The sequence below is a fragment of the Aplidium turbinatum genome, chromosome 13 (genome assembly GCF_918807975.1).
Source record: "Aplidium turbinatum chromosome 13, kaAplTurb1.1, whole genome shotgun sequence".
Taxonomy (NCBI): domain Eukaryota; kingdom Metazoa; phylum Chordata; class Ascidiacea; order Aplousobranchia; family Polyclinidae; genus Aplidium; species Aplidium turbinatum.
The window spans coordinates 8,994,005-9,020,169 of record NC_137484.1 but is presented as its reverse complement, the minus strand read 5'-3'; the positions used below and the strand labels follow the sequence as shown (position 1 = coordinate 9,020,169).

General features: G+C 37.9%; 2 protein-coding genes across 2 annotated transcripts; one reads left to right on the top strand and one right to left on the bottom strand.

Annotated features, from left to right (window-relative positions):
* The first annotated feature begins 4,450 nt into the window (after window positions 1-4,450).
* LOC145782387 (lysine-specific demethylase RSBN1L-like) lies at window positions 4,451-14,018 on the top strand. The gene is made up of 5 exons (XM_082594169.1): window positions 4,451-5,298; window positions 5,960-6,208; window positions 11,392-11,568; window positions 12,094-12,202; window positions 12,909-14,018. The coding sequence occupies exons 1-5, from the start codon at window positions 4,553-4,555 to the stop codon at window positions 13,119-13,121; spliced, it is 1,494 nt and encodes a 497-aa protein (XP_082450295.1). The 5' UTR covers window positions 4,451-4,552; the 3' UTR covers window positions 13,122-14,018.
* A 3,205-nt stretch (window positions 14,019-17,223) lies between these two features.
* On the bottom strand, window positions 17,224-25,989 carry LOC145782369 (COMM domain-containing protein 7-like). The gene is made up of 4 exons (XM_082594155.1): window positions 25,763-25,989; window positions 22,867-23,023; window positions 18,961-19,190; window positions 17,224-18,474 (listed from the first exon to the last, which is right to left on the bottom strand). Exons 1-4 carry the CDS (start codon window positions 25,865-25,867, stop codon window positions 18,349-18,351), a joined length of 618 nt encoding a protein of 205 aa, XP_082450281.1. The 5' UTR covers window positions 25,868-25,989; the 3' UTR covers window positions 17,224-18,348.
* Window positions 25,990-26,165: the final 176 nt, after the last annotated feature.

The following is a 26,165-nucleotide window of genomic DNA, read 5'->3' as shown; positions in this document are numbered from 1 at the left end:
TTTCCTTGATTAATTTTTTAGATTTGATACGTGATTTACTCAGGTTGAAAATCTTGTTTGTTATGCTAGCCGGTTGTAATCACCACGCTCCATGTCAAACTTTATTTCAAAAATAGTTTTCCAATTACAATGCTTAATGAACAAATGTTATTTTAGCTCAACTTGCACGGGATATAATCTAATTAATTTGTTTAGTGATTGTTGGTATGTTTTTTCAGCACCAATGGCTAGGCTACCGTACTTGCTGTTGTCATGCAGAGTTTCAAACTTAAAATTATTTCTAATTTTTAAGTGTATGTGGTACGGTAGTTGCATAAGTACCGTACAGTGGGCTATGTAACTTTATTAGGGGTAGGTACATTAGCAACAGCTTATAGTTGAAGGTTGTCACTGATAAGATTGCAGATTACGGTACTAGATACGGTACTCTGAGGGATTGAAAGACTTCTGTACTCTCACTTTTTTTTGTTTGGAGAACAAAGACATCAATCACGGATAATAAAATATACCGTATATACGATATACCGTACTGTAGTTATAGAACAGTAATACTGTAATATTCCATTATGTTCCTTATACTTGTTTCTTCTCCCGCCCGCACTTGCTGTTGTTTCTCTGGGCAAGAAACTTTACGATAATTGCCTCTACTCAGTGATCGATTTCGAGTAATGGGTAGTAACAAATTTAAGTCATAAGTAGAGTAGACAACCGAAAACAGACATTGCAGTCGGCTGCAGCGTGGGTCAGGTGTAAGTCGGAAGGCGTACACCGATGCATAGCGCTCAAGTCCGCTTTCCCGCAATGCAGGATAAAGATAATAAAACAAAAACAAACAAAAACTTCTACTTGTTATGTTTCTTATACTTGTGTCACTGTGTATAATAGCCTACTGAAATTGCATGCTTAGCCTAGCTGCTGTTTTCAAATATTATACCGGTATATTTAATTCAAAATTGTGATTTAAAACATGCATGGAATCTTGTGTTGTATGTTAGTATAAATGCCGTTAGTTATTATCTAATCTATTTTCCTCACAGTGTGTTTTTACATTAATAGGCTATAGGAAGTGGTTATGTTTACGAAGCCATACTGGAACATGAATATTTCATATAATACAGTCTATATTTTTGACTTTACTTTAATTTTTCAGTGCCTGCATATAGTCATACGTAACAACAGCTTTTATACCCTTTTAAACTTTGATTTCAAGTTTGAAGTTTTAATAAAGCTGCAATTGGTGTTTTGAAAGTTATTAAGCTAACTGGTCGGTTATTAAAGGTGTTGGTTTGGTTCAATTTCAGAAAGCAAATTTTTGTAATCATGTTTTTGCAATGTTTAATTTTAAACTGTTTACAGAAAAAACTGCCCCAATAGCTCAATTGGTTAGCACGTCACTTCTGGAACAAAGAAGCTTCAAGGTCAAGCGGCGCTGGTTCGACTCTCGGGGTGTGTGCTTGAGCAACGCACGTTAAGGACTGCTCTCCATTTAGCAGCATCTAATGGATGGAATAGTTCCCCGGTAACAAGACTTCAACAATCGGAAACTTCACTAGCTGTCAATCTCGGTGACCGGGCCTGCGTCAGTAATTCAAAGCCTCTACAAGAATGCGAAACTGCCAGGATTAAGCTCTACAAGAAGCTTTCCCAGTCCGAGGATAAAGAATAAAGATTCAATCAATCAAAACTGTGTGCGACTATTTTGTGATGTATTTATCTAAGACAGCTAGGCGGTAATCAAGAGAGTTGGAAAAAAATTGTGATGGAAGCTATAGATCAAAACTTTAATTGTCTACCACATAAAACATTGTTGGTATTAATGTTTCTTGGTGATTATTTTGAATTTAGCCTGTCGAAAAATTTTATAATAAAGAATTTTATTTTTTCTGTTCAGCACATAGATTTTCTTTTATCATTTTTCGATTTAATTCTCACACATTACGAGTATCTCTGCTTTAAGAACGTCATTGGGAGTTTTTATCGCGCACTTTACTGGCCTAGTTTTGTTTGAATTCAATTGTTTTGATCTTTTCATGGTTGCACTGCACTTCTACTGTTTTAATTATATCGATGCTCACATCGCGAGTTACAACTTTCCTTACTGCTACTGAACAGTGGATGTGCCTTTTAAGCTCAGTTAAACAATTGCTGGCAGTAATATCACCCTTTGTTACGTTAATTCAACGTTTACAGGCGATGAAATATATAATGCAAACAGAGTTGATTTGCTGACTACTGACTAGGTTTCTGTTATTCACACTGTGTTTGAAAGTTGCGCCACGACATTTGTTGGCGATTCATATTTTGTTCAATTACTTTAGCATTTACCTTTTGTCAACGTCACGCAATTACAGCCAAACCAAACAATGTTGCACGACAATTGCGACAGACTGACATGTGGGATTGTGGGTCCACAAATAGTGCTTTATAATTGTTTATGCTGAAAATTGGCATCTTTGAGAAATCACTTTCAGAGTCAGCGAGATTTTTCACCCCTTTGGAATTGGCTTACGTCAGTAAAAAAATTGGCACCAATGATTCTATCGAAATCGATTCGAAATAGTAGGAAATCAAAGGAATCAACAATATCAAAACCTGCAACTGCCTAAAAATTTTCGCAACTGGAAAGTTAAACTACCTCAGTTAGCGGGAAAAACTTGTAAATCTGGCAACCCTTTAATAACCAGGCATTGAGCATTGTCGGCTTTTTCAGACATGTGAGATATTTGTTGGACCATATTATTAATGCTCACCCCAATCATAACCCAAACTGTAATTTGCAAAACTGGTCCAATTTGAATTGACAACCCTGACAAATAACGACAAAAGATGACAATGCCTGACAATAAGTATTTAGACTTAGAGGTACCGTGCAAATCGTGCTCATAGTCTAAATGTGAGAAATGGTCTGGATTGTAAATAGAGTGTTGCCAGTGAGATAACTTTAGTACCACCACTACTAATATTACTGACTCAAAATTGTAACATCTGGTTGGAATACAATTATTTTTTTTAGGCGACCTGGCATATTTATTTAATATGAACAAGCAGTTTAATTTTTTCTGTTAGGTCTGTGATGCTATGGAGTTAATTCTTAATTTGGCTTTTAAGCATAAGATACCAATAGCTAGCTGCTATATGTTTTGTATATATATACTATTTTTATTAATTTTTGCTGATTTTATGTTCTTTATGTTCAGTTGGAAAAATTAATATTAGTTCTTAATAGGTATATATATAACATTCATTTTTGTATCTCTTGTTGCATTAATGTGGTTTTATAATTACCGGCACCGGTAACTGAAAATAATCTATTGGTTTTAGGCTAATCAGATGTTTTTAGCTTAAGTTTTATTGAATGCATATAAGTTAATTTGTCTTCAGTGGCTTCTGATCAATGTATAGCTCTTTGGCCATGACTACCTCTCCTGCTAAACAGATGCATAACAGCATACCCAAGGCCAAACACAAGAAGAATTTATTTCATCCTATGCCCAGTCTATTTTCTGAACCAATTCAGTTGCATAAGATTAAAAAAACTGTCTCTCATGACAGCAACAGGGCAAAGCAAAGCCTGCCCGATCATCGTCATAAAGCAAAATCTGCATTGCACTTAAATGCAAACATGCTTGTAAAAAGTACCAAACATGCGGATTCACCTAGTAAAAGTGCTCGTCCAAAAAAAGAGTCCTCTATCACTATGAAATTATCTGCGACTGCAAATACAGAGTCACATAAGAAAGTGAAACATTTTAGCAATGGTGGGACTCAAGAAATAACTTTCAAGAAGGAAGTTAAACCTATATTTCACAAATCTGACTCTGTGAAAAGCCATGAGGAAACTATTGCCAAGAAAATGCAAAAAGCTGAGCTTGCTTGTAAGCAAGTAAAAGAACAGATTGACAAGACTGTTACCTCCAAAAATTCCAGAACAAACACTGGTAACATCGAAGATGATGCAGAAAAAACACATGTTTCCCCAGTGCGTATTTACTCATCTAATGGTGAAGACAGTGCGATTAAAGTTGTGTTTGGAAATGATGGTGATGACATTTCAGACAAGCCAACACTTAAAAGAGCTGACAGTCGGCATAGTGAATTGGGAGACAACGTATTTGACAACATTTTGAATTTCAATTCCGATATAGGAGAACTGCCCATACAGGAAATTGAAATTCAACCAGACGTTTCAAGCTCACCAAAAAGTGTTGAAACAAATGATTTACATGCAAATGAAGTGAATACTCATTCTGCAGTGAACCACTTCAATTCACTTTATGATGATCCACAATCACCTACTGAACAAACTTTTGAAAAAGAAAACTCTTCAGTTGATCCCAATCTATCTCATCAAGGTACAGGTGCTGTTCAAACAATTAGTAATGCGAACACTGGTATTCAAAAACCTCATAGTCATCTCACACATGTATCGGAGCAAAATCAACCTGAAGACAATGCAATTAACACTTTAGAAGCACTTAAAAATAAATTTAATGGCATTCTGGAAAATGAACCTAATAAACTAAAACATAAGTTAAGTGACGCTGATGGTATCATGCACAAACACAAAAGACACAAACACAACCATAAATCAAATCTGCAACTTGATTCTTCAGAAAAACATAAACACAGACATAAACATAAAAAGCATAAACGTGACAAGGCTGATTTACACAAATCTTTGTTTAAAAGTTCTGATTCACAGCTAAAAAGAAGTGTAGATGCCACTTCTGCCTTTTCAGAAGTTTATGTTAAAAAAGAAATTGAAGATCTCATGCCAACTGTAAAGCCGGAGCTACCTTCTCCATACAGCTCTCCGAGCTATTCTCCTAACAATTTGAAAGATGACGATAATGACAAGCGCTCGTTTAGAATTTCATCCCTTAGCTATGCTCAAGCTTTGGATTCAGACGTTGAAATTGTAAATAAATTTCCATTTTCTCAAGCAAAGTTTCGATCATTTGTTCATGTGGAAACTGACCCCAATGGTGAAGCATCTGTGCTTCATGCTTATCAGCATGAGTTAAATGATCTTTCAATAGAAGAGCAAGATATGTTTGCCAAAGATTTTTGTTCTCTGTGCTTCAATGAAGGAAATCCTGCTGAAGCTGATTTTGTTATGGGAATTGTCCATGGAGCTGCATCAAATATGCCTGACTTTTTGGAATATTTAGCTGAAGAACACAGTGACCTTCTAGTGAAAGCTGAAGTTCTGGGACAGAGAGACATCCTAACAATGACAGTTAAAGATTTTCGGGAACAAGTTCGCAAAACATATTCTTGTGACAGTGGAATGTACAGGTAAATTACAGCACTTCGTGTGTATTTTTGAAGCTCAAAGTTACAGAATATACATAATATCATGTACGGTATACGAGTTGCACATTCATTTTTTTAAAAATACTTTTCTGATTAAAGCACAATTCTAGAGTGCCTACTGCCTACTTGGATCTAAGCAAATATATTTAAAATCTTCTGAGCACTGGTAAGCTTATTGTTTAACCCATGTAGACTTGTCTTAAAAGTTGGATCATTAAACAGTGTGATAATTAATTTGAATGAGTAACAGACATACCGTAGTAGATCACAATGGAGAATGGAGATGCAATTGATTACAATTATATAGCCTACTTGACTTGTGTGTAATTATGATTATTATGCAAAGTTTGTATGCTCTCTAGTGTCTATTCGGGATGATGGATCTTTGTTGTTGCATGACTCACAAAAAAGACCTTATATTATACTTAAAAAAGCAAAAATGGGTCTTACATTAAATTACAGATTAATTAATGCATAACTTGTTGCTGCATCTACAGATTCTACAAGTTTTAGTAACTTTGATTGGTAATGCATAGTTTTTATCTTCACACAGTAGAACTCATATATGAGCTGAAATGATTCCGCAATCAAGCTTCAGTTGTATTTTGTTTTTTTTGACCACTTTCTTTTACGTTTTTTTTAGATCTGGAGCAATGAGGCAGATCAGCCTTGTTGGAACTGTTCATGAGGAAGCTGGAGGATATTCTCCGGACATCCTTGACATCCTCGAAAGGGATCCATTTCTCCGAATTACATCACCATGGGGAGAAATGTCTTGTGTTGATCTAGAATGTCGGTCTCTTAGCAATGATGGACCAATACTATGGATACGACCAGGGGAACAGATGGTGCCTGCGGCTGATTTAAAAGGCTCTCCATCGAAACGTAGAAGGTATGGTTCTATTTATTTTTATAAGTATTTCTGTACGGTTGAGCTCCATTTTCTTCAAGAGATAGTCATTAGTCAAGGATAAGGAGACCTTAAGTTAAGTGATTTTTTTAACTCATGTGTCATTAATGTTGCATGTCAGGTGGAAGAATGGTTTTTTACCATTTTCAGCGGTACACTTCAACAGGTTTTAAGAGCTCGCTTATCCAAGAGCATTTGAAACTAGTGGTCCACAAAAGCTAATTATTTTTTAACAGGCTAATTAAACACCTGCACTCGTTCTTTGTGATGTGTGCTTTACCACTTTTGTTGTAAGAAAATACTAATTGTGTCGGAGTGGATTGAAATGTGTTTCACAAACTACTGCATTACATTTTTGTAAATTACATTGTAACAATTGGATCTCTTATTTGACAAAAATGCCACAATTCATTAGCCAATCAATAGCGTATAATTTAATTTTTATGTCTGCATTTTTCTAGTTTATGCTATAGAAAATGTGTTTTGTCCTTGAAATAGCTTTTAGTTTTCTTATTTTTCTATTATGTTTCTGTTGTAATGTAACATAGGCTACCTAATATTAATTGGTTATCAACACTATTACACTAGTAACAACTTATAAACACACAGTAAGTCAGTTTGTAGACTCATACAAAATTTATTTATAAATTATAGAAAACTGAGCGTCCCAACATTTCTTATATTGTGTGAGACGGTCATATACATGGCTTACTATATTAGTAAGCCATGGTTATATACTATTTTGTAAACAAGTTAACAACGCAAAAAATCCCTTTAGTGCAGAAAGGCTTTTTATTAAGTTTAGTTCTTCATCTGTTTATTGTTTCTAGAGTTTGATAACCAATGTTTGTATGTTTTTTAGAATATATTATATAGTATGCAGGTCGCAGGATTGCAGGGTCATCAATAATTAACGACTTAACATTACTGTACAAGAGATCCAATTCAAAAACTGGCAAAGGAGGTGAACGGGGCCTATGGAACCATGTTTCCAGTTCTCAAGAAGGATTTGAAGATGAGTCCATTCATACACACGAAGAAACAGTTGCTAAATGCCAATACCATTGAGAAATGTCTCCAGAGCCAGAATTCTGCTGTCACGCATTGAAGGAGGAGGCACGCTGCCAAACCTTGTGTTCAGCGATGAGAAGAAATTTGATGTCCAGCATCATTTTAACAGTCGGAATCATCATGTTTGGTTAAGAGATGGAACCCCGGTAATCACTCGGAGACAAGGGGTGGCATCAGTTATGGTGTGGGCTGCAGTCAACGAATCAGGAAATTGATTTTTGTGGACCAAGGAGTCAAATTGAACCAAGAAAACTACCGAAATAATATTCTTGAGGATTCATTGTTGCCTTGGGCAAAGAAACACTTCAAAAAACGTAATTAGTCATTCCAACAGGATTCTGCCCCTTTACATGAAGCTAAGAGAACTCAAAACTGGCTTTCAGCCAATGTGCCTTTCTTCATTTTCAAGGAAGAATGGCCTCCTTCATCCCCAGACCTGAACAGTGGACACCCTAGACTTTGGCATCTGGTCTTACCTGAAGAGCGAGGTTTCGACTAAACACCACCAAAGTTTGAAAGTGCTGGGCTAATCTGAAAAAAGAATGGATCTAAATACCTCAAAGAGTTATTCGTGATTCTTGCAGGTCCTTTTCGAAGCGTCTCCGACTTGTTATCGACGCAAGTGGCGGACACATTGAGTAAAACTTGTTTTTCCTAAATATTTATATATGTGACAATAGTATTATATGTTTATTACTCAAAATTGTCTACCATTTGTTAAAAGCAGTTGTTTGACGTTGTAACGTTTCATGCTGAAGTCAGCTGCTTCTCTCAAAAGATTTTGGTATAGCCTACCCCTTTCAATGATTTGAATGTATGGAATATGTATGCGACTGCGAGGGCTTATCACTGTTTGGGTAAATGAGGCTTTATTGTGCACTGCAGTCGTAAAGGTGCGTCTACACGACGACTGTTTTCTTGCTTAAGCTAGCCAAACTTCTTGTTTCTTTAAGTTAATTGCAGTTTGTGCCGCTTACTTTTAAGAAAATGGGCAAGTAAGCGAGCCGTCGAGAAAAAATACGCTCCAGAGCGAAAAACCGGGCGCTTAAGTGAGTTCTCTTGCTTAGAAATGTTTTTCCCGCCAAAATCTCAGGTCTCCTCTCAGCTCAGTATCCAGACAGGGCAGGGCGGTATCGTTAAAGGATTTCGTTAAGTTTTGATCCCAACCCGTTCTTATTAATGTTGCGGGCTGAACTGGCAGTGACCGTACTCGAAATAGCCCATAGAAAGCACAATATTTTCCAATTTCAAATCCAAAACAGGATCTCAGCAGAAAGCCATTGCCATTGTACACTGGGTAATAAAAATAGCGGAGGAATGATCTTGCTGGTTGTTACCAGTCACCCACACTGACACGAAATTCTGTTGCCAACATTTCAACCTCACTGAGGTGTCTGAATGCTTCAATAAGCAGTAAATTGCGGGTTTGCATCCTTCGCTTTTTGCAGCATTTTTTACACAACTTCTAGGAAGCCATGACTGAAAGACTGCAACAACTTCAAATGGTTAAAGAACAGTCAGTTGCTTGGTCTACTCTGCTGTACTTTAGCGCGAACTGCTATGCTTTGGCGCGAACTTTTTAAAACGTGACGTCATTGGAGATTAGATACTCACGTGACCGCGATTCAAGCGAGCAAAATCTTCGTCGAGGTTGCCAGTGTAGACGAAACGAGCTTAATCACTAGCTTAAGCAAGAATTTCTAAGCAAGAACACTTTCTCGTGTAGACGCACCGTAACAACGATTAAGCAATGCAATTTATCAATGCCATGAGTTACACGAAAGACCCAACAGTCCAATATAAATATTAAGATAATTCACCAACAGCATGATTGCACAGTACAAATTATGTGAAAAGTATACGGTACTTCTGATTTTATCCCATCCACATTCCACAGTCAACATTCAATCACCACACTGGCGTTGAGTAAGGGGGTGCAGCGTGCAGGGGTGCGGTGCACCCCCTGCTCTTATCGGTATTGACATACGGTGAGGGAATTTCAAAGTAGAGCGTAGAGTAACTTACGCTGCTGGAATAGTCACGTAACAATATTCACGGCAATAATAAGTAATCCAAACGCGATATTTTCAACGAGGTCTTCCCGCTGTGAGATCAAGTATGATTTAACAGAACGTATTGTATTATCAGAGGCGCGAGAATCGAAATCCGCTCATTGACACATAAACATTCAACACTGCCAGACATTGAATCAATGTAAAAAATAAGCTAATGTCCGCCAGCGCCAGCAATTATTTATCTCGAGCGAATAAGCTTATTCACTAGTGCAAAGACATAACTGTAACTTCTGACTTGAGTGGTTGAACTAGGCCAGCAAAATGCGTTATTATGACTCCCTACCTTGTTCTTCAAGCAAAGATAGTTTGCAATGTGTGAAAATTAAATCGAAAACCGATAAAAGAAAAGGTGTTTAATGATCTTGGTCGCATATATTGCTTGCATTAACGACGTCTCTTACCGCCATTATCACCTAGCCAACCTGACACCATTGTTTTATGCGGCCGCTAAGGTTTGACATCGACTTCAACGATCATGGAATGTTACGTAATAAGAACGATTATATCCTACCCGCAAAACTAATAAATTGATCGGTTAACAAGTGTATAAAGTATAACAGGTGTATAAAGTTTAGAATTGACAAGAAATCATTAAATTTGAAAATTAAGTTTGAATCACTGCAACTAAATGTATTCAAAACTTTTAGTTCGGCCGACGCCATTTCACAATTCGTAACCTACGTCGGCAATGATTTTGCCGCAGCAAAAATGCGTTAATTTTGAAAGCTGCCGAGCTGTAGACAACAGCTTGTCTCGTGTATAAGTCGAACCTGTTTTTTTAAGGTGAAAATCACTTGCGAAAATCTCGACTTATACTGGAGTATATACGCTATTTGATGTTTATGCGTGTGATATTCTGATATAACTGCACCCCCGGTAGTTTCTAAAACTCTACGCCTATGAATCACCATATTTCACCTGTTAGACTACGTACATTTCCAAGCATAAAACGCTATCATCACTGAGTAAACGATGCAATGTTTGCTTAGCATTAGGCGGTATGATATGGATGAAATGTGGCATGTGTATACAAGTTTAAATTTGCTTACTCATATTTATTGAAATGGCGTTACTACGTCCTGACAGCAAAAACCTGCATACAAAATTTCACTAGAATCAGACTCCTCAACCTTAAAAGTTACAACTCCGTAATCAGCCAAGAAAAAAAGTAAATACAGTAGCAGATTTATTGTTTTTTGAAATATGTCATTAACTTGTTGTTCATTGTATTTGTTTCAAATAAAGGAGTTTTCAAAGCAGTTTACTTGCATGTTCGATTCAGTTAAAAGGTCGGGATACCAAATAGTCTGGCCTCAATACATTGTAAGTAGCAAACTCTCCTATCGATCGAAAGATTCTGTTCGGTTTTTGGAAACCGAATCTATACGATGGTTGCAATTTTGGGTTGAATTTAGGATTTGTACAAAGCGAATTATCATTTCCTTTAGAACAGGGGTCACCAAACTTTTTTCTCTGAGGGCCGGATTGCTGCGAGATTAACAGCTGTGGGCAGGATGCAAATTGCGAAAAGATATACAACTATTTGGAATCTCCATTGACTTGAATAGAGCACAATAAATAACAAAGTCAGCGGTAGAATAGCAAAGTTGTGATGAAAATCGAAAGGTTGCTGGAAAAGTTATCCCCTGCTGTGATACGCTACAGGGCATCGTGCACTTGAAAAAACATTACATCTTTCCAAATTTGGCCTACGCTGTCCCCATTTGTGGTGGCCTAATGATAAAGGTGCAATGTTATGGTAGCTCAACAGCAACGTCAGTCCTTTACCAAAAGTTTGATACGGTAACTTTTTTTTTTAACAGTTGTAGTGCAGCTGTTATTTCCGCAGCACGTGGCAGGCCGGATGAAATCAGTTCGCGGGCCGGTTCCGGCCCGCGGGCCGTAGTTTGGTGACCTCTGCTTTAGAAATTCAAATGTTTTAATTTAGCTTAGCACAACTCTGAAAGCAAGTTTCCACTCTATACAAACCTCTCAAGAACCGTGTCTTTGTATGTTTAGATCTCTTGCATCTCAGCAACACAAGCTGGCTTTCCGCAGCAATGCTCGTTCAAACGACAGCCGAGAAACCTTCATAGAAGACAGAACACATGCCCACGCCGATCACGTTGGCCACATTGCTGACCGGCAAACCACGTGGGCTGTTGGAGTATTGAAAGGAATATCGGCCGGTTACAAGTGAGTGGGAATAACTATTATGTGTAAACAGTGTTTGATTTGAACTGAACTCATGAAATAAGAAGTCGATGGGTTGTTGGAAGATTGCATGTTACCCTCTGTGAAGTGTCATATTGTGTTGTATCTAGGCTGGCAAAAAAATCTATCCATTGAAGAAGGTTGTGAAAAAGCAAAAAAAAGATGTCGTGATTTGGCGTTGGAACACCCCTTTCATCCTCGTGCTTTGTTTTTTCTTCTTAGTATTAAGCAAACAATGCTTGTCTAAAAATACAAAGTAAACATGCTGTTCGTGTCATAATAATGCGGACCATTCTATAACCAAGAAGATTAGGTACTCAATAGGCAGGTTTGAGCCTTTGAGCTATTCTATCAGTTGCCAACAGCGACAAGTTTTACTTTTTAACCTCCATTTGGATAATCACGGTTGCGCAGTTACATGCGTGTGCGGCCTCTACCTTTGTAATAGAATACCTAAATCAATATAATTTGTCAATTGTCATGTAGTTCACAACACTTGCATTTCAGGCCAGTCATGAACAAGATGGTGAAAGACGTTGTGTGTTTTCATTCTTCATCCTTTGCAGCTGTGACCAGCATTCTTCAACTAGACTTATTTGAACCACCCATGTCACAAGTGAGATCTACATACTCGAGTTCATTTATTTGGTTTCATTTCATTAAAAATATCGACGAGTGAGCGTGATATTGCATGTGGAGGCTGCTAGCATTAATTGTAGCTGCTCTGAGAGCCATTTCTAAGTGTTGATAGTTATGCTCAGTTTAAAGGTCAGCTTTCCGGTTGTGTAGAAAGATTGCGTTCTATAAATCTTGTCAAACTACGAGATGAAAACTGATGTTCGAAGAGAAGTGTTTTTGTTTTTGTAGCGGACGTTTAGAAGGGTATTGTTTTTTGTTTTATAACAACAAAAAAATCGAAATCAAACATTTTTACCTTTTGACATAAGTATCTTTTCATGAAAACTTAAACACCCAAATTCTGATTTATTTCAACATGAAAAAAGTTTTCTTGCACCTTTAAAAACTTGTCCGTCACGTTAGTGTACACGGTTGGGTCTTGAGGTTCGATTCTCTTCTGTAGCATTTCAAACTTTTTTTGTACCTGAAAATATTTAGCAACCGTGCTCGGCTTGCAGGTTTTAACTAGCAAATTGACATTTCTTTTTGGTAATTTCGGTGTTGGGTTCTCAGTTGCTGTTTGCTGTCCAAGTGCAGTACCCACGCTTGTGGTAACTAATGCATTCGAACAAAGGTTTTACGAACAAATCATTTCTCACTTTTGTGCTTTTTACGCGTTTTAAAACAAAAATTTCATGCTTCAGTGCGTACGTTGGGTCGACGAAGCGAAACTGAATCAGATGCGACGGGAAGGGATCCGATATTCAAGAGTGAAACTGTACGACAACGATATCTACTTCATTCCTCGCAACATCATCCATCAGTTCCGTACAGTCTCCTCTTCCACAAGCATAGCATGGCATATGAGGATGAAAGGACTCCACGACGAGTCGAGCGTCTATTTCAACGAGCAGTGACGTGACAATTGCCTCACAGAATGCACAATCATGCAAGAAGGTGTATGTTGAAGATGTTCATTGCAAGCGAGAATATTCCGATTACGCGTCAACGCAACCACTTGGGATACTGTCAATGGCACGCCACTGGATTGTGGTACCGTTCACTGTACATTTTGTAAATTAGCCGGTGCTTTTTATCGTCCTTAGCTCATTTTTCCTTGTCGGCCATATAGTCAGAAGACGTTCCACTGCTTCTGAGCGAGCGGCCACCCCACGCTCATGGCGTATTTTATCAAGCTGGCTTTTCATTGACGCTATCGTATGTACAGTTTCTAAGATTGTTTTGCACTATTATGTCTAGAAACTGTTTTTAATTGCGATCTGTGCTTACTTTGTACCTTCGGAACATTGGGAAAGCGACTAGAAGTGAGCGCACACAGGGCCACAGGCCTATTGCAAACTGCCATTCAAAAAAACCAAGTATATATATTTTTGTACAGTATTTGGAAATTGGTTTCTAAATCGTAAGATTTTGTACAGTAATTTTACTATGAACTCATAAAAAGCATAAATTGGAGCTTTATCAAGCGCTTTTTCGTGATAGAAGCCCAGGGTAGAAGCCTTTCCATTTCTTCATTATTTTATCTTTTGTGTTGTGACTTGTTTTAACTGGGGTTATCACTTATCAGCATGGCGGCGTGGCGTATTTTAACGGCAGACTTGGGGAGTAACTGCTGTAGTGAAGAAAAGTTATAAATGAGTGAAAACTTTTTTGATGAAATTAATGATGCTGACAGCTGAATAGGGCAAAGTGGGGCGTGTTGTCACAGGGGCGTGTTGTCACAGCACGATTTCCATGTGATAACCCAAGCGTATAACTACGAGTTTTCAATGGAAGGCATAGTTTTCAGTTCTCTTTCGCACAAGCAGTGAAGATTAATAAATTTGTCACCACAGCAGAAATTATGAGGAGTGCCATTGAATTTTGGGCAAAATCAGGTTTTATAACTAAACTAAAAAATGATCTGGAAAACTAAGGTATGATCATAACTGATCAGGAAAGATACCATTTGTTTGCTTTAAGCCTGCTCTTTTCATCATACCAAACAGATAAGACATGCAAGTAGAGATGTACACATGGTTGTTGAAACCACGTGATTTCATACCACGGGGCGTGTTGTCACAGCTGTGACTACACGCCCCATGGTGTGCATTTTTGATGTAAGAAACATAAAAAAATATTTTTGCTTATACAACGAGGTAATATGCGTATTTGTTAAAATACAACGCTTTTTTAGAAAAAAAAATTAATATTAGATAAATGATACACACATATATTCGATAGTGACACATAATTCTCAAGATGACATTTTTATTGCTTTTGACAATGGGCATAAACTTTTTACCAATATGTTGTAAATTAATTTCTTTGCATTGCGCATATTGTTTTATTCGTTCAGCCTGTTTTAAAACTATTTTTTAATGGTTTCTGTCATATTTTAATCATAAAGCATGTGCAGAAATTTTGTGACAACACGCCCCGTGCTCTGTGACAATACGCCCCAGGGTGGGGCGTGTTGTCACAGCCCATTTACTTGCATTAAACATGCATTTATGTAAAAACGAAATAATCTAGAAAAACTTTAGCTGTAGCTAAAAGAAGTCAAATGATACCTCTTTCAATTGCACTATCTAGCATCTCGATACCATTGACACAGAACGAGATATATGCTGATTTGTAAAAATTGTGACAACACGCCCCACTTTGCCCTACTACTTTTTATAAAACTACCATTCAACGTTTTATAGGCAGAGAAAACTTTTTCTCGAACCGTTGAAAATTTCATGATCAGATCACCGCTTCAATGCGTGATGGAAATCTACAAGTAAATTTGCATCAGGCATTGCAGGGTAGCCACTTTAACAAGTCGAAATTCTGCCACTGAAATTGATTAGAATGCAACCGCCAACCAATCAGAACATGTTATAAGAGGCTACCGTCCAATTGTGATCCTTCTCGCACTCATCCAGAGAGTTAATGCTTGTTTTGAACTTTATTTGGTAATTACAGAAGAAAAAGAGCAATAGCAGTAGTGGGAATCGAACCCGCGTCAATGAAATGACTACTTTCTAGCTCTAACCCTAACCCCTAAGCCAACCAGCTGACAAAAAATACATCACTTAATTTTCTTTCTATTATCTTCTTTTCGCCATTTTTTACGTCACTTAAACCGTGGCTTGTGATTGGTTGGCGGTTTCATTCTAATCAATTTCAGTGGCAGAATTTCGACTTGTTAAAGTGGCTACCGGCATTGCAGAGTGCAAAACAGTGCTGCAGAACGCGTTTTCGAATATTAAATTCTCATCAGTGCAACTACGTTTATGAACGTACCAACAACGGTCAAATTTAAACTCAATACAATACATTACAAAGATTATAAGGACATATTCTCAGTGTTCCATTGAATATTAATAAATCCAGATGTCTGATGTCTCTGGATTTGTTAATATTCAATGGAACACTGAGAATATGTCCTTATAATCTTTGTAATGTATTGTATTGAGTTTAAATTTGACCGTTGTTGGTACGTTCATAAACGTAGTTGCACTGATGAGAATTTAATATTCGAAAACGCGTTCTGCAGCACTGTTTTGCACTCTGCAATGCCTGATGCAGATTTACTTGTAGATTTCCATCACGCATTGAAGCGGTGATTTGATCATGGAATTTTTAACGGTTCGAGAAAAAATTGTCTCTGCCTACAAAACGTTGAATGGTAGTCTTATCGAATATTTCTGGAAACTTCCTTGGTTTCGTATTACTTTTATAATGCGTTAAAAACTGAACAAATGCTGTGACTTGACTGCTTAAGTCAGGGGTGCCAAAAATGCGCTCCCCGTCTGGGCTCGACAATATATAGCTTAGGCCGAATTGCAAGGACAAAAAAATCAAAAATGTAATGCGACCCGCCAAAACCCGTAAAAAGCGGCCCGTGACTATAAAACTTTGCGGCATCCCTGTTACACGTCAAAGAGAATTTTAAAGGTAAACAAAAAGTTTTTTTTATTAACTACTATCACCACACCTGGCATTACTCTGCAAGGTTCCACGAACTACGTCGTTTGTCGTTGAAATATATGAACGATCTTGTGTGAATATTGTATTCTCACTCTCAGTAATTTCCAGCAAAATGTTACTTAGAAAGAACAAGAAAATATTTAACGAGAACTTTTGACCTCATTGTATTTGAACGTTTCAAATATAATGTTGATCACACAAGATCCGCAAAAACCAACCCGCCACCACGACGGCGAATTCTGTAACATGTTTGGTCAGTGCGTTTGCAGAGAATGAACGGTGCTGGAATGAATGAAAGTGATATACATACAGTGCCTTGAGAACGCATTCTGCTTAATAATATTGACTCACCTGCAAGTATGTGATGAATTATGCGTTACCAACTGAGTTACATTCATTGAGGATATCCGAATATTCTTCTTCTCTGGTTCTTTCCAGTTATCCCGGTATGTAACTGTATTAAAATTGTTGCGGTTGGAACGTGAAGATGGCTATTATTGATTGAGGTTATTGAGAAAAGTGAGTCGCTGTTTTTTACGAGCTCGTTTTCTTTTGATCTTTTCACAAAAAGCAGCGTGTTCTAAGTGTTCCTTTCTCATGACATGGCCAAAAAAAACTTGTTTGTCGCTTGATGATATTTTTCAAGAAATTTCTGGCTTAGTCCGAGTATTAACTGGCGCCATTTTATTGCCTTTTTTCACCCCCGTTTGACGTCATTGTCAACCTTCAATTGCAACTCAGACAACCAATCAACTACTATTTTTTACATATAAAAAAAGTGATATGCTGTTTGAGAGGATGACTGTTCTGACATCCCGACGGTGGCTGATGATATTTGAACAGCCCTGAGCTGAGGGTTTCGCTGACGGGACTCACTGCAAATCTGAGGCCCCTGTCCCAACAACGCCACGTTAGAAGCTGTTGATATATATATATATATAATTATATATCTTATCATATTTGGACACTCTCAATGACGATTATTCTGATATACTTCACCTTGCAAATATTTTTACTGAAATTATCGATTGAATGATTTTGGCCAACTTTGCTGCACCTTGAAGACGCTAATCTTGTACAAGCTATCAGGGAAGAAAGTCGTCAACGCAACGTGTAGTTATTATTTTAAAAATATCGATTGCAGTGAAATGCCGGATATATAAAGAACTCATCACGAACAGAACTTAGTCAATAAAACACTGAAAATAATTGGCTGTCACAATTATTGAGGTAAAATGTATGGAACCGGCTTTTCTATTCACCTTGATGGTGGTACTTTAATGGAACGACTTCATTGAATTCTTGCTTTGTGTATCATAAAGAAATTTATTTTTTATTACTGTCGCTTCAGATAAAACTTTTGTTGTCCGTATTTTTGTATGGTGTTGTCCTGACCACACGATTCCTATTATCAGCTACCCATACAGCAAAATTCGTCGTTTCTGCATTGATGTCTGCAGACTTTGAATCCATGTAAAAATGACGGATTTTGATGTATGGAAAAAGACATCTTCGTCTCTTCTCTCACGTACTGCGACAACAGCGTGGTGCTGGAAATGAACAATTTCTATTGTAAAAATTGCTTTTATTTATTTTATAAGATTTACTTGAACTGGATGCTTTGTGATGCCACAATCAGATTTTTACTGCCCATATACCTTACTGCTTACGTCGCATTTGAAAGTATTTTCTCGTCATCGGGATTTCGTTGTCATACAGTGAATATAGAAGATCAATCAACAACACTCGTCATTTAGTGAATAAAAATGTGTGGTAAACAAACAATGTGTGATTCGTATAAGCCAGTGGTTCCCAATCATAGCCGTAGGGCGTAGAGAAATGAAACATTTTGGGAATGCGAACAAATTTTGTCTTTGCAAATGTACTTTAAAAATGTAATAATTTACAATTTGCCCAACTTCGTAGTGCAGGTGGGCAGTCGCACCACCTACTATCTCATACGGCCATGCTCCCAAACCATGGGCCGAGAAGTTTTTAATTGCAAGAAAGTGTTAAGGCGAGACTGCAAACGCAAGTCAAGTTAGCGAAAAATAAGTGAATTCTGGACAGTGCCGAAAAAAGGATTTATGAAACACTGTCATATGCAAAAGTAGACCATTTTATTGCACATGGTATTTGGAGGGAAAAGTTTCAAAATCATCTCATTCAGTTAATTGAGTCTAATTCAAGCTTGGCCTTCTCCATTTCGTGCATGAACTCGTAAAATTGGGGCACAGAAAGTTCAAGCCACACATTCTCCGTTTTCGAACCTTTGTACACCGCCATCTTGATCTGGATGTGAAAATAATTGCATTGGTTAGCCATCATGACATACGAATGATCAACCAACTCGCAAAAGTTCTCGTCAATTGGTTGGTTAAAGGCATAAAATTTCGGAGGGAATTCAGCCGTCCGGACGCAAATGAGTGTTTTATCAACCTTTTGCGGTCCAAGTACATCTGTGGGACGCAAAATAAAATTATGCAGTGCGGTGGTTCAACGTCATCCCTGGAATGATTCAGCAATTACATTCTAAAGACCAAAACCGAAAAAAATGTGGACCTCAAAATAGCTTTACATTTTGCAACAAATCAATGGTTTATTTGCCAGGAACAGTGCATGTTTGAAATATGCAAGTTGTATATACACTACAAAAGTGGCACAAGTCTCCATACCGACAGGGAAACAACCAAACGACCATACGGTCTACTAGTCAATTACCACGCTACAGAAATGACAATTTTGTCATTTCAGACACGGTGGGCTCCGTAGGCCTACCTGAATATGGCAATTTCCAACTCGGCGAAGTTCGCTGTTAGATGCCGTAACCCCAAATTTCCATTGAAAATCTTTCAAATGTGTTGTTTCCGCATCAGACGCAGTTTGTTTACTTGAAGTCAAGTTTTTTTTCCATAGTTGGCAAAACGCAGACGCACGTGCAGTGTCCATTTTCAGCTTTTGTAGATCGCTGAACAATTGTCCAGATGTCAGCTTATTCTGTCTCGCTTCTGTAGAATTAACATTAGGTACCGTAATAATGTAGTTATTCTAAATCAGGGGTCACCAACCTTTTTTGTATGCGGGCCACTTTGGCACTAAGGAGAGCTGTGGCGGGCCGCACTAATAAAATTTTAGGTAGGTTGACTCTTTTGCTAAAAAAGAACGCATTTCGTACCCAGTAACCAGCGTTACATGTTGTTAATATTTATCTTAGAATACCGCAGCAACAAAATTAGTCGAACAACGCTGCTGCCAGGCCATGCTCCTTTAACAACACTTTTGACTTCTTTAACAATGTCTAATAAACGAGGCCACTTGTTTTGCGCACTTATAGCGAGGCGAGCGGTTTCATCAGAGCAAGAGTGGTGTTGTCACTTTGCTTCACAAGTGATATCTTGCAATTAACAGTTTCAGTAAACAAGGAAATATTTGACACATCGCAATACAAGCAACAATAGTGATCTGCAAACATATCAGCGAAAATAGGCTCCAATAACAGGAAGAAACCAGGCACCATGAAACAAACGCTTGTTGAAATCACCGAAAAAACGTTTCTATCGTAACTCATGAATAGCGTCCTCAAAAAAAGAAATGAGTTGGTTTTTCATCCTTTTTGTGAGAGTCTACAAAACCGTCTTTTTTTGATTATTATTAGACAACTGTCACTTGCGGTGCTTATCAGCATGGCAAGAATTGTTGATTAACAACATTTTTGCAGTAGGCTACTACGCTAAATATTTTTCAACTTCCCAGAAGCATAATAATTCCACTTTATATGCGTTTTAATTAACCACTGGGACAGTGTGGCTGGACATCGCATTGGAATAACTTTAAGCGACCCCCACCTAGAACTATAATCTGATTGGTCGGTCGGTGAAATCGTATGCAAAGCGAAAATATGCTTCCCGGAAAGTATTTTTTGCCTTCATGCTCTTTAACTCCTCAAGAAAAGTATTTTTGGTTATACTTGCACGCTGATACCTTCCGCGGGCCGCATGCGGCCCGCCAGTTGGTGACCCCTGTTCTAAATCATATAAAATAGCAAGAATGGGAAACACACGAGTGAAGCTTCAAATGGTTCAAACTTCCACGAGTAAAAAAGGTTCCTCTTTACTTAGGGAATATCCGAAATAAAAAAGCCCTCCGATATCGATTTAGTTTTTGCATTGAAATGCAAGTATTTTGTCATACTTGGGCTTAGTTGAACCGATTACGCCAGATAGCTGAAGATTTAGATTCAAGTGAATAGAAAGGCAAAGACGCCAATCTTCCTGTCTACCATCACACATGCCTTTAAGTAAACCAGGGGTGGGGAACCTTTTTAGCATTGCGGGCCACATAAAATGAGAAATAACACAGGTGGGCCACTAAAAATTTCGAAATTTTGTCCAATCTTTCTGGAGCATTCTGTCTTCATCACCAATCTTTCTTTTCTTTCCAGAAACCATTATACAACGTTAAATTTTGCTAATTTGAGAAGTAGCCCACTAACTTTGCAAAACACTTTTCACGAATGGCATAACTGGCCGATTAACAATAACTGGCCGATTAACAATAACTGGTCACATGGGACGGCCACATTGTGACGTAGCCTACACATTGTGACGTACACATTGTTGTTACAAATGGCCTTTTATGATGGATTACTAGTCACAGAAGGCCATTTGCAATATACCGAGAATGCAGAACCTACTCTTTTTTGAGCTGTTGTTTTAATATATTTTGGGTAAAGAAATTTTGACGCGGGCCACATGGAACAGTCACGCGGGCCGCATTCGGCCCGCGGGCCGCAGGTTCCCCACCCCTGAAGTAAACTAAAGGTCCAATACTCAGTTACTGAACTTGGGGGAATACGAAGATAAGGTTTTCATCATACTCGGTCATTGGCACTAACGAGAGTAGGGTGGTCAGTTCCTTTTTCTCGGCCGACTTTCCTTCAGCAACTATGCTCACCCAGTTTATTACACTATGGATAAACGTAAGCAGTCCTTATCAACAATCAGCTTAAGCCGGGTGTCGAACCAGGTTTGCATGCTTGGAAAACCAACGCTATATTAGCTGCGCCATCCCACCGCCTTAAATGTCCTGCCAATAATGACACAGCCAGGGTTGAGAAAAACCCGGGTTTTTTTGGGTTTTATTGGTTTTTTTTTTAAAAAGATGCAAAAAAAGGTAGATTCATGCTTATTTCACCTCAAAACTACTTTTTACGAGTGAAGTGCCTTTCACTCACAGTACACGCTTGCATAACTCAATAAAATAATGCACTAGGGCTGTTGTTGCTTGAATGTTGCATCAACCATTAGTTTCAAGATCAAGTTGGATGTTGCATCATCCACTGATTTCTATACCAAGTTGATGCTACTGTGGTAGAAATCACATTATTGCATTATTTGTTTAGATTTGAAGGCAAGGAGCATTTATGCCATCATGTTTAAATATTTTTTATCATTTATATATATATTATATATAGTAATGGATGAGCAATTGAGCGATTGCGTGGCCAATTAGGCAAATGCTCTGAAACAGCCATGCGTTAGAATCCAGAATCTGTAATTGGTAAATAGCCTCCTAAATTGCATTTCACATCATATATACAGACTACAGTAGAGTAGTACTTTCACCAATTTAACTATAAGGCCTTCTTGCATAAATGAGTTTTAGTGTAGTATACACAAAGTGACATTACTTGATTTTTGTGTACTGTGCAATATCCACTGCGTTTTCAGTTTATTCTTGGAAATTACTTCACAATCACATCCTTAAGTCCTAATTTAAAGTTTGTTGTAAGTGTCTTGTAGTGTTTTTGTAAATTTTTTTAATTTTCCAATAAAAACTGGACAAATATGATGCTCTGAGTTTTTTTATGTTTTTTTTGGGTTTTTTTTAAGTGGGTTTTATTAAAAAAACCCACCCGGGTTTTTTTGGGTCGGGTAAAATACCAACAACCCTGGACACAGCGGTATGTTCTTGAGCGTTGTCAAACCGGCGCCATTCGAGAGTGGTACCAGACCTTTCACTATTGGTCCATGAAATGCAAGTTTTAACAATACCATATTCAATATTCATCAAATGTCAAACGGATGGTATGTTGTAATCTACTTTTATTTGAAAGCAACAGCAAACTTGTATGCGAAAGCAACAGCAATTTGTTGGTTGAAAATAAACCTTCTAGATGACGAATGGTGTTGAAGTCAGTGAATCGTTCTTTAATGCGGCTCTTTTGTTGATTTTCTTTCTGGTCTTTGAGTAGCAACAACAGTGCCTCGCTGACTTCGAATTTACAATCATTGTCAGAGAAAACGAAGCGGAACAATTGCGCTTCAAAGAGGCCATTTAGACAGAGTCCAAATATTAACAACCGTGCCGAAAGAGAAGAATTACATCAGCTAATCCATTATTATCAACTGATTCCACAAAATTTCAAAGCAATAACACCTAACAACACAGAAACTCAACACACTGCAGCCTCAAGCCAAATGAAAGAGCCGCATTAAAGAACGACTCACTCACTCCAATCCCATTTCTCATAGCACATGACTAGGAAACTGTGTTCCGAAACTTAGTGCAATTCGCTATTACCACAGCGAACTCGCAGCATTAGGCTAAAACAGGTCATTAATATCTACATTGTGAAATACAATCCATTTAAATAACCACCTGTAAGTCATGATCATGCCATACCTCTGCATATCAACAACAAAACTTTCAACATATTTTTCGCTGTCACTTCATCAAAGTTAGAGTCGTCAGTGTATGAGTGCAAGTTCGACTCAGACTCCTTTGCAACGTCTGGATTGATCAAAACCAGAAAAGTTCGATTAAAAAGTTCTCCATATTGCTGTAGAAAAATGTTTTATAATATCAATATCATTATATAAAACATATTAGGGTCCGCCCCAACAGCTCAGTTGGTTAGCTCAGTAGCGTGTGATTTCGTGAAGAAGCTTTAAGATCAAGCGGCGCTGGTTCGGCACTCAAACTGTGCACTTGAGCAACACACGTTAAGAACTGCATTCAGCGACATCCAATGGATGGAATAATTCCCAATCAATAACATTTCAACAATCGGAAACTTCGTCAGTGGTTCAAAGCCACTACAAGTATGCGAAACTGCCAGGATTAAGCTCTCAAAGTTCTAAGCTTTACCATTCCAGGGATAAAAATTCAATCAATCAATATAAGCCTAGTCTATAACTTAAGTCACTTTACACGTCTACATCACTTACAATGGAGTGGAAACAGAAGTTAATTGGTAGAAACACAAAGTTAAGATTACGGTACTGCAAACTCTTGTTTTCCAATTGCCACGTATGGATGTGAGATTTCAATATGCAAAAAACATGACTTTAAAATATTAAGAAGTTTTGAAACGTGGTGCTACAGGAGGCTGTTACGTATCAGCTGGATGGAAAGGAAAACAACTGAATTTGTATTTGTTAACAAATAGACAATGACTGGAGTCTGATTAAGAATATTGACATCAGAAAATTAAGATGTTTCAGGAATTAAATCAGAGTTTGATTGAAAACAGATTGCACTATAATAGATTTAAAAAATGCAAAAGACATATATATATTGCACATGTGGGATAGTCTTTCATAGCATGAAGACCAGCCATCAATAATTAATCAATAAAAACATTATCGAGTTAGCATAAAACCCTTTTGTAAAGCAGATAATCTTAACATTGCCCCAGCCAAGAGAAATTAATTTTAAAGAGAATAATATTAAGAATAACCTAGCCAGTAGCCACTAACACTTCAAGTCATTCATCAGTTTTATCACAATTTCTGAAGCACCATGCCTATAGTCCTAACATTTGGGTGAAGTCAACTGAGTGATCAGAGAACCTGACTAAAATTTGAAAGAGTGTCAGCTTAACATGGCATCATTCAAGCCTTAAAGCAGCTGCGGCCATCGCCGCTGAGTAGTACTTGAATGACCGCCAGTGCTACCCCCTCAGTCAGCCAATTTGGCTGCCAGTTTCTTGTAGCTAATTATTTAATTTTGCAATAGAATGATCGTGGATTAACTGCCGAAAATATCTAGTATCAAAGAGTGACGCAGAATTAGGTCAGCAGGTCATAATCCCCAATGTCATATTGTGCGGAAACTTTTGCTATTGTATGGAAAATATCCAGCTCCGATCACCCGCTATAAGTCTTGTTTGTAATTCCTGACGTTTATTTTAACAAAGTGTTAATCCGAAGTGCGAATTTACATCGGCAAGCAATATTATCGTTTTTATGTATAAACTACTGATTGATTGATTGAATTTTTATCCTCGGACTGGGAAAGCTTCTTGCAGAGCTTAATCCTGGCAGTTTCGCATACTTGTAGAGGCTTTGAATCACTGACGCAGGCCCGGTCACCGAGATTGACAGAGTGAAGTTTCCGATTGTTGAAGTCTTGTTGCCGGGGAACTATTCCATCCATTAGATGCCGCTGAATGGAGAGCAGTCCTTAACGTGCGTTGCTCAAGCGCACACCCCAAGAGTCGAACCAGCGCCGCTTGATCTTGAAGCTTCTTCGTTCCAGAAGTGACTGTATAAACTAGAAGCCGCAGTGTTACACAGTACAGTTGTCGAAAGAGATCTCTGAAGCAAAATGCCAAACAAACGAAGACATTTCCCTCTTTGGAAAAAATATGAAATTGTTAGCCGATTCAACAGCGGTAAGGCTACAAGCGTATGACAGCTTGCAAAAGAATATAATATGAAATTCCGAGGTCAACATTGCAAACACCTCTTTTCTCAACACCTCTTTCTTTAATCAAAAGACAGTTTTGGAAATAGTTTGCGGTAGTTCGTCTATAACGTCAATTTGGCTATAACTTCAGTTTTTGCAAATCCCCTAAAGGTGTCGTTATAGGCGAATTCTACTGTATTGTTGTTCCCGACAATTTTCACCAAATCAAACGTCATATAAAAACCGTTATGGTCTACTTAACCTAGCTGGCATCTTACGTCATGGAAATTGCTAGAAAATGTCCAAATATTGCACCATCGGTCGTAAGACCTGATGAAATATTGCATCACTACCTTTGAACAACGGTTTGAATTGCGTGACAATGTCTTTCATTATTGCGTCACAGTTACTGTCTACGTGCATTTGAGATATCGCAAATTATTCTAGTCATTCGTAAAATTGTTTGTTGGAAGTCAGTCGCAAGTTTAACTGTTTGCTTGGTGCTTGCTAGCTGGACAAATTTTCCGTCTTTTATCTAAGTAATCTGTTCTGTAGTGACAAGTTTTAGTGGTGTACGGCGTTGCATCCAATTTCGATAGTCGCGGGCTAATTTTACAGAAATACACTTTTTGAATAGAAGTTTCAGAAGAGTGTTTCTCTTTCGGTCATTACATACAGACGAACGGATTCGGGAATCTTATGTTACAATTTTCCCACGAAGAGATTATGGTTTACCGCTGTGACCAATTGTATATACAGCTGATAGCCACCAACTGCACTGCCTTATCAGAGCTGTTAAGTTACAGGGATTTTGGTGTGTCGGAAGTAAGCCAGCCGACTCCACAGCCCTGCTGATAGCCAGCATAAGTACACCAACAAGTCAACTTACCTGAATTGTTAGTCTATTGATGAGTGAAATCATCGTAAAAAACTCCTCAGGGAGTGTTTCAGTGGAAAAATAAAACTGCGATTCATTGTTGCCCGTGAAAGTCATTATCTTGAAATTTCCAAGACTCCTGGAAAGTCAACAGCGTAATAGAAAGAAAATGCCACAAGTTACCTTTTGACCATTGACCTACCAAACCAAGCAATAGAACCAGAGATTCTATGATAAAAAAAAACGACTCAAACTCAATAGCCTAAAAACGTGTTGCCAGATGTTTTCACCTGTTCAGATCAGTTTGTTTTTATTTCTGGCCATCACAACAAAAAACAATATATGCCAGACATAGAAGTAGTCTAGAAAAAGGTAAAAGCAACCAATTTCAACAGAATGTGTTTCTTAAGAAATT

Excerpts from the sequence above, each read along its gene's own strand:
- LOC145782387 (XM_082594169.1), top strand. The coding sequence starts at position 4,553 with ATGCACAAACACAAAAGACACAAACACAACCATAAATCAAATCTGCAA. Across the intron at positions 6,209-11,391 it reads TCTCCATCGAAACGTAGAAG|ATCTCTTGCATCTCAGCAAC; the intron begins GTATGGTTCTAT and ends TTGTATGTTTAG. Across the intron at positions 12,203-12,908 it reads TTGAACCACCCATGTCACAA|TGCGTACGTTGGGTCGACGA; the intron begins GTGAGATCTACA and ends TTCATGCTTCAG.
- LOC145782369 (XM_082594155.1), bottom strand. The coding sequence starts at position 25,867 with ATGACTTTCACGGGCAACAATGAATCGCAGTTTTATTTTTCCACTGAA. Across the intron at positions 19,191-22,866 it reads TTTGTTGTTGATATGCAGAG|AAGCGAGACAGAATAAGCTG; the intron begins GTATGGCATGAT and ends TTAATTCTACAG. Across the intron at positions 18,475-18,960 it reads TTGGAAATTGCCATATTCAG|ATCAAGATGGCGGTGTACAA; the intron begins GTAGGCCTACGG and ends TTTCACATCCAG.